The 9170-nt window shown below is 43.7% G+C and overlaps 1 protein-coding gene across 2 annotated transcripts in view; it reads left to right on the top strand.

Annotated features, from left to right (window-relative positions):
* The window catches only part of LOC311307710 (integrin alpha-11-like), a gene marked incomplete at both ends in the record, with an annotated part of 62317 nt that extends 55880 nt beyond the window's left edge, over window positions 1-6437 (top strand). For both annotated transcript variants that reach the window (XM_084436569.1, XM_084436570.1), the window contains 9 exons: window positions 1615-1691; window positions 2037-2120; window positions 2435-2525; window positions 2641-2754; window positions 3793-3876; window positions 4113-4223; window positions 5086-5181; window positions 5945-6058; window positions 6360-6437. In XM_084436569.1, the coding sequence (XP_084292695.1) occupies window positions 1615-1691; window positions 2037-2120; window positions 2435-2525; window positions 2641-2754; window positions 3793-3876; window positions 4113-4223; window positions 5086-5181; window positions 5945-6058; window positions 6360-6437 (849 nt within the window). The remainder of the gene's footprint in view (window positions 1-1614; window positions 1692-2036; window positions 2121-2434; window positions 2526-2640; window positions 2755-3792; window positions 3877-4112; window positions 4224-5085; window positions 5182-5944; window positions 6059-6359) is intronic.
* Between the last annotated feature and the right edge of the window lie 2733 nt (window positions 6438-9170).

Raw genomic sequence — 9170 nt, forward strand, 5'->3', positions numbered from 1 at the left:
GAAAATAAGTATTTATTTGTCAAACAGAACTTGACTCCAACCCATGCGTGCATGGAGGTTTGGTTGAGGGCGACACATTAAGTTGGCTGCAGTTTAGCTACAGTCACCTTAGGTAATTATAACGTTAGCTAGCTGCCAACTAATACTGTATCTAACGTTACCTACGTTAAACATTTATGATTAACATAAACTAACGTTATTTTACCTCGGTTAGCTAGCTAATAGTGTTATCATTAACGTCCTCTTGTAGCTAGCACTAACGTTGGATAGCTACAGGAAGTTAGCTAGCACTAGCGTAGTACTAGCTAGATTCGGCTGGTTAGCTATCATCGATAGCAAGTTTGCTAATTTAGATAGGCTAAATCAACTTACCCGTCAAGTTGTAAGCCTCGTGACTTTTTGTTGCCTTCATTTAAATAAAGGTCTAATAAAATAAAATAAATGTCTTGGCAAAATCCATGACGTTTCTGTAGTCTAGTGTAATATTAGCACTCTACCAAGCTGACCGCGAAAGGTCCCGACAGAAAAAGCAGTTGGTCTCGTGATTGACCCCCCCCAGTCTAAAGGCTATCAGCAACCCCCCTAGTCTAAAGGCTATCAGCAACCCCCCCAGTCTAAAGGCTATCAGCAACCCCCCCAGTCTAAAGGCTATCAGCAACCCCCCCAGTCTAAAGACTATCAGCAACCCCCCCAGTCTAAAGACTATCAGCAACCCCCCCAGTCTAAAGGCTATCAGCAACCCCCCAGTCTAAAGGCTATCAGCAACCCCCCCAGTCTAAAGGCTATTAAGACAGTTACCATCACTCACTCCAGTGGGAAGCATGGCAGCTGTTACACCGTTTTCTGCGACCCACCGTATTTTGTGACCGCAGAAGCGCTGTTCCACATTTTCTGCCGGTTAAATGTAGACTACGGAAATGGCGTAAACCTGTAGTGCTGTCCGGATTATGTGCACTTAAAACTTCGCTGTTACCTTGACATTGTGCAACAATGATACATTAATCCCACAGAATAACACTGTGAACACTATACAGAAATGGGCCAATTCCGATCAGACACCAGTCTAAACACATGAGTTCTCTGGTGTTTTTAAAGGCAGATAAGGTGTCTGAGATTGTGATGTGAGTGGGGAGTGAGTTCCAGAGCCTCGAACCTGTGGCACCCCTGGTGCTGCTGAGACAGGCAGGGGCCAGGAGACCATGCTGACGAGGATCAGAGGGAGCATGAAGGAGCATCATGGAGGATGTCAGGGAGATATGAGGGGGCCAGGTTGTGGAGGGGTTTGTAAGCGAGAAGACAGGTTTTGTATTAAATTAATTGCGGGACAGAGAGCAACTGGAGCTTGATGAGGGAGGGAGTGATGTGTTCAGAGGATTTGGTGTTGTATCTTGCGGCTGAGTTTTGTATTAGAGTTTAGTTAGGAGTTTGGCTGCTACCATTTTCCACTGCCTTCCAACAGTCCCGGCTGGAAGTGACAAGGGAATGGATGAGGGTTTCTGTGCTCAACGAGGCCAAATGCATACTTCATACAGTATAGTGTTTCATAGTTAGAATAATGATTAATATTTAATTAAAATAAGGATTTCTAAATAATTGTATCCGTCATCCCTGTAGGTTACTTTTCGTCTGGAGTTCGAATTCAGCCGCTCAGTGTTCTTGGACCATGTACAGGTCAATCTGGACGCCAGCAGGTATGAAGGCCAGTTTCATACACATTCACCGGTTTGAATCCTAATGCAATTTTCTCTGTTTACACATGGGCCTTCTGCTTGTTTTCATTTCCTACAGTTAATAATTATATGATTGATGACTTCCATTAAATGGCAGCCAGCTACTTAACTCACCACACATGTGACAAGCATGACAACAGAAAAAATCTGAGCTGCAATGTCAATGCAATGTGAAATATTTGTCTTTAGTCAGCCAATGGAAATTTGGCTCTGTCTCTCGTCAGGTGTGATAGTGAGAAGTCAAGTTAGCATACTCTGAGGGTTATGTAAGCAGACTTTAAATGCCTAATTTTCTTCTCTCTGCAGCGATGGAGAGGAGATGAACTCAGAGGACAATGCCAATGACATTTATCATCCACTGAAATACGAGGCTGACCTCCTGTTTACGAGGTCTGTCGTTCTCTCAATGTCCTCCAGAGTTATCTAATTCACTCCATCACTCTTGGTCGTGTAACAAACAATCAATTTAGCAATACAATAAATATATGGATTGACGCCGGAGTGCATGCACTGTGAATCTACAGTAATGAAGTACATGTATTACTACTACTAGAACTTTGCTTGATACATGTACTTCTATTATTATACTTTTATAACTTTGTAGGCTAACAGTAGCAGTAAGGCATAGCGCAAAATACTTTCTTACTACAATAGGTTTTGAGGAGCACTCAGTTAATCTATTATTGTTTGTTTTTGTCCTGAAGGGATTCAGACCCTACTCGCTGTGAAATCAAAGCAGACATCTCTCTTGAGAAGCCGGGAAACATCGGCCCTCCGTTCAACTTTACTTTCCAAGTAAAGACCAAGGAACTATCAATCAGAACTTGAGAATTGACCTACTGTAGAAGGCATTGCATTAAAGTATTAAAGTTTTCTGAATGCTCCCTGTCTCACCTCTTCCCCTGGTCAGATCCAGAATCTAGGCTTCTTCCCAGTAAAGGACCTGCAGTTAAATATTGAGATCCCAGAGATGACCAAAAACGGGAACCAGCTCTTGCAGATATCCGACTTCCATATAGACCAGGTGAGAGAGGAATTCTGAGAACAGAGAAATAAGGAACCATGGATTGTGAATGTAACTCAAGATGACTGATCTGCAGATTGTGCCCTGGTGAGCACCTGGACTGGGGTGCAGACTCTTGGATGTGCAGCCCATCACCAACACAACTAGGCCTACACTGGTTCATTCCATCAAGATTATGGTTAAACTCTAGCTTGGTTTGTTAAACTCAAACTCAGGGGGTATGTCACATGGTATAACCTACCTGGCAATCTGAAAGTTTCATGTGAGAGCTGTATATGGAGATATTTTTGAAGATATTTTCTTGGCCTCAAGAGCCTAGTTCTAGGTCGATGGGTGCTAGTCAATCTTTAAATAAATATTCCAGAGACCAGTGCACATTTAGGTAATTTTAATTGTAAGCTCACAGGTATGTCTAAACTACAGAGAACTGGAAACAAAGAAGTACAAGGTGTGAAGGAGCCCGCAAAACTAGTCCAGAGACATACAGATATACCACCATTCCCCCAAAACAGGCACATGGCACAAAAAGTCACCTCTTTTGTCTGTTGACCATACACGGCTGTCTCTCTCCTGCGATAATAGGCCGCCACATAAACAGCGCAATCAGATGAGATCATTTTGCACTGGTCAACAGGCAGCAAACCGTTTAAAACATTAAAGATGTACACAACACAAACCAGGCAGACTCACATTCTTCTACTTGTCTTCTGTTTCTCTACTCGCATTTTCTTGACAGTCTAATGAGCTATGGGCTAATGAGTCAGCATTGTTACTCACGAGTAGCTCAGCCATGATACCCTCTGTTTAGGCATGATCTTAAACAGGTTAGCTGTCAAACTAATAGGCTATTGGATGATTATACTTAATGTGTTCAGACAACTCAGAATATGTGAGAATATCAAGGCTTGAAGGCTAACAGTTAGGGGCGAGTATAAGCTAGCAGACAGCCTACTAGCCAAAGAGAACTACACCATTAGATCTCAGTGCTGCTTGGGAATGCCTTGTTTCTGACAGGTTTCTACTCATGTGCCACCTCAGACTGACGGAACCCACTGTACACCCCCTCACCACGTGGCCCAGAGCAGGGCGTCGCCCGAGGACCTGTCCCGGTTCTCTCGCCTGGTAAGCTAGAACCATCCATGATGTCACTAATCACCTGTGTGCCACTGCCTTCCTTCAAGCTTAGCCTCTAGGTTAAGCCGTCGTAAAGTCTCACTTGATATCAAGAGAACTACATTTGATATATTATTTAACTATTAAATATTGGATAATACCTAAATAAGCCAGTATGTTACCCCTTTTTTCATATCAACCAACAATGGCTAAATCAGAAATGTTGTGTGTTTTTCTTTGTGCAGAACCGCTCCAACACCCTGACTCTGCCGGTCCAGTGCACGGTCAACCTGCCCCCCTACCGGGACGTGAGCGTGACGATCAGAGGGGCGCTGAGGATAGACGCCCTGCATGCTGTGAGTATATCTCACACACACACACACACACAGGACTTCAAACACACACACACACACACTCACGCACACACACTCACACACACACACACTCACTCACTCACACACACACACAAACACACACTCACACACACACACACACACACACACACACTCACACACACACACACACACACACACACACACACACACACAGGACTTCAAACACACACACACACACACACACACACACAGGACTTCAAACACACACACACACACACACACACACACTCACACACACACACACTCACTCACACACACACACACACACACACACACACACTCACACACACACACACTCACTCACACACACACACACACACACACACACACACACACACACACACACACACACAGGACTTCAAACACACACACACACACACACACACAGGACTTCAAACACACACACACACACACACACACGCACACACACACACAGGACTTCAAACACACACACACACACACACACACAGGACTTCAAACACACACACACACACACACAAACACAGGACTTCAAACACACACACACACAGGACTTCAAACACACACACACACACACACACACTCACACACACAGGACTTCAAACACACACACACACACACACACACACACACACACACACACACACAGGACTTCAAACACACACACACACACACACACACGATACTCACAGATGTAGACTCACACTCACAGATGATTCACACACACTCACAGATGATAATGCAAACGCACACACATGCGCGCACAACACACACACACAGATAATCTAAATCTGTGGTAGTTACAGTGTCACTAACAAGTGGCTTCCTGTTATCTGTGGAGCAGCTGAAGTTCAAGGTCCTGGAGCTGGTGACCAGCGCCTCAGTGGAGCTGCCCGCCTCCAGCCCCATGTTTTTACATGAAGAAAAGCCTGTTCGAAATGTGAGTCAACTATCAACAATATATATCTCAGTAATCATACAGCAATTCTCTCGTATTCAATTGTAGACAAGCAATGAGGCAGAAGGCAACTTGTCATCATTCAGACGCACTACAAACGGTCCTAAAAGCTTGAGAAAATAAGACAAATTAGCAGTACAGTATCTAAATAGAACGGCCTGTGTTGAACTGAACTAAATTCATTCAGATTAGAAGGTGCTGACTGTACTAGAAATGGGCTTTTGATAAAGGAGCTTCATACCACAGAAGTCTCAACAGCCCAGACTGATATTCCAACCAACATGACTGAGCGGTGCTCAAGGTCCAGAAGGATCAGCAGCGATGTGTGTAGTCATGTGATCAAACACACTGACCTGTGCTGCCATCTGTTGGACGATACTCACAACCTCTGATTACAGTAGAGACTTGAAAGGCTGGGGCTATGTTCCGAATCACATACTACCCTACTACTGTATTTAGTATGCCAAAACAGAATGTAGTATGTCCCAATACATCCAACGTCAAGCACAGAGACACGAACAGTAATTCGGTAGGAGGGATGAGTTGCAACAATGGAAAACTCAAGTCCTCCAGAGCTAAATGTTTTCTCCTCAACTTGATCTCTCAATACATTCAATGCTATCGAGACAGTTTTAGATAAAAGTTAGCCTGTAAGGGTTCATGCACTTTGACAGTTAATTCATTGTATGGAGGGTCACCTTTTTGAATCATTTGTCATGTCTTGTTATGTGTGTTATTCCCACAGATATTCCTGGAGATTAGGAAAGAGGAGGACTACAGAATCCCAATCTGGATTATAATAGGGAGCACATTGGGAGGGCTCTTGCTGTTAGCCCTGTTAAGTCTAGCTCTATGGAAGGTAAGACCATCCTCCCTAACTCAATTATGGTAATATCATGTCAACTTCTCACTGGAGAAATGCAGTAAGCTACAATGAAAGCAGAAATGATGTAAATTTGTATCTGATTTTGTTGTCTTTGATGTTGCAACATTACAATTTCCCCCCAGGGATCAATAAAGTACACTACTACTACTACTACTACTACTACTACTACTATTACAGATTAAAGTGCATTTTCATATGGAGGACCGATGAGAGTAACACGATTGTCATTGTTCTCACTGAGAAACAGTCCCTCTTTCATTCATTCCTCAATCAGCTCGGCTTCTTCCGGAGACACAAGCGGAGAGAAGAGGCCGAGCAGGGGGCCAATGGGAAGGTGGCAGAGGAGCGGTAACGTAGGCTCTGGGTCAGGCAGCCAACACCTACACAGGGGACCCAACACTCAGGGACCGACCCAACCCGCTCCCCAGCAGTGGTGCGATCCAGATGGTAAACCGTCCGCCAGACCGATCTGTTCAGTGCACTGGAATGGATGACCTATCTATCCCACAATGCCCCTTGATGACCTATGACCCTATGAGTCAGCACTGTCACACCTACAGCCATGCACTGTTGAGACTACTGGGCCCTCACCTGTCCCTCCATACACTTTCCAATGCTCTGCCAGCCCACCCAGTAACCCTTGCTAACCTAAAACTAAGCTGTTAACATTCTGGATGAGATGGAGCAAGCTTTGGTTGAACTGTTCATTCCTGAAGTCTTAACGCCAGAGTTTGGCTTTCTATCTGACCAAATGATGGATGCGAGCCGTTTTGTGGTCAATTGTTTCATCATCAAGGTTTAGCTGTAAATGTATTTAACGTTTTTATGGTTTATTTTGAAATACATGACAAACCTCAATGTAGTGTGTCAGCTGACGGCTGTCAGCAGCCTATTGCCTATTGAAAAGAAGTGTTGTGTGAGAAAGAGCCGGCACATTGAGCCGGTTGAGTTGACTTGCAAAGGAGCAGAGGTAAGAACTGAGCAGTCTCTCTAAGGCACCACCAGGACAAAAATGATAATATTCTAATATCTTTTTCCGGAGCTTGTACCAAAAAATACGGATTTTTGGAGTTTCTCCTTGTCCTCCCATACAGTATCTCCATTCTGGGAAAGTAAACTGAATAATTTCTTAAGTATGATGCACTTTTACTTTGTAGAAATACAAACTTGAATTTTGTAAATAGTCAAGTACCTTTTTATACTTAATTTAGTGATTTTCTGATATTCCCACAAGGATTGTGGCATCACTCTAACTTTAACAATGATGCAAACTAGATGGTCAGTTGGTTTAGGGTTAATAAAAAAAGTTGCCTCTTCAAATATGCTTTGCATTACAACAAATAGCCTTTGTAAAAGGATATGCTTAGATTTTGGCTGTCAGCAACAACGACCAATTCATAAGTGTGCTGTCTAAGTAGAGTAATTCAGGAGGTAAAACATTGCAGATTATCATGTACACATCTCATGAAGATTGAACTGTTATTAATAGTGCTTTCACATCAGTTTGTTATTGATACCTTTTTTTAATCTGTGAATGTCAGTGTCCTACCCATGTCTATGAGGTGTGAAAAGTCTTAATACATTTGGAATAAAACCATGCAAGTTGTGTACATTTCATAATTGTGAGATTCGTGTATATCACAAGTTAACAGCAAATATTTGAAAAGGGATATGTACATGCATGCTAGTGTCACTGAAGATGGGATGTTTTTTTTAGCTTCATGTTTCTGAAACTTCCAAGACCAAAAAGGTAAATTAAGCTTAGAGAACAAGGATATCGTTTTAATTTATGTCAATAGAGAAAGGCACCATATAAAAATGACTAATTTAGAAAACATTAAAACCTTTAGAAAAGCACCATGTTAAAGTGTGGTCAGTCTGGGCAGCGCTTGGCCTTCAGGGGTTGCATGACACCCAGGCCTAAAAGGCAGCAGCCAAATAATGGTAGCAGGTGGTCTCACCCGCAGGGGTCTCACACCCGCAGGTCTCACACACACCCGCAGGTCTCACACACGCAGGGGTCTCACACACGCAGGGGTCTCACACACGCAGGGGTCTCACACACGCAGGGGTCTCACACACACGCAGGGGTCTCTCACACACGCAGGGGTCTCACACACGCAGGGGTCTCACACACGCAGGGGTCTCACACACGCAGGGGTCTCACACACGCAGGGGTCTCACACACGCAGGGGTCTCACACACGCAGGGGTCTCACACACGCAGGGGTCTCACACACGCAGGGGTCTCACACGCAGGGGTCTCACACGCATCTAAATGGCTGCTCAATATAACTACACTACAGCGACAGACGAGCGGTCAACACATTTAAAATGTTAAACGTACATGTAGGTCTAACAAATGAGACTTTACTGAAGTCAAAGTAAAGCCTGCAGTGTTGCATTACAACATTACATTTTCACAAGAATGGAGACAGCGAGTAGTAATGCTTTAACACCTTTATTGTGCCCAATCTGAACAAATTCCACATCTGTAAGTACTGTAGCAGCAAACTTGGCAGACCACAATGAGGTAGACTTTCAAAACTCTAAAAAGCAGCTGGGCATGAGAAACTTGATGGCGAAAAAAAAAAAGACGCATGTCTTTGGCACAGCTCAGTATATGGATGTCTGTCCAACTGGGACAGGTAGGCAATGGAGTAAGAAAGCAAAGGGAATTCTGCAGTAGGTCTACTCAAGCTCTGGGTACATATTATCAGCAAAGTGGAAGTTCTACACACAACAGGAAACAAGCAGCTGTTAAGTGCCTGGTTTATCTGCCCAAGACAAAATACCTGCCCCTCTGCTGATGTAAAAAGTGATTAAAAACCACCGACACCCCCTCCTAAAGTGCAAATTAAAAAGTGCAACAATAAAACTATGTACAATCAAAATGTCAGTCTGTTCCAGTCTTACCAATTGATTGAATGTGATGGAAGTAGGAGCGGTGTCCAGCTACGTTGTAAAACTTTAAGAACTGGACCGACAATTACAAGCAAAGTAATGTTTTAACACCTTTTCTATGTGCCCGTTCAGTACAGAACGTTGGAAGGGAGGGGAAAAAAGAAAGTTACCAGCAGCCCCAG

Source organism: Borostomias antarcticus (genome assembly GCF_949987555.1).
Source record: "Borostomias antarcticus genome assembly, chromosome: 4".
Classification (NCBI taxonomy): Eukaryota; Metazoa; Chordata; class Actinopteri; order Stomiiformes; family Stomiidae; genus Borostomias; species Borostomias antarcticus.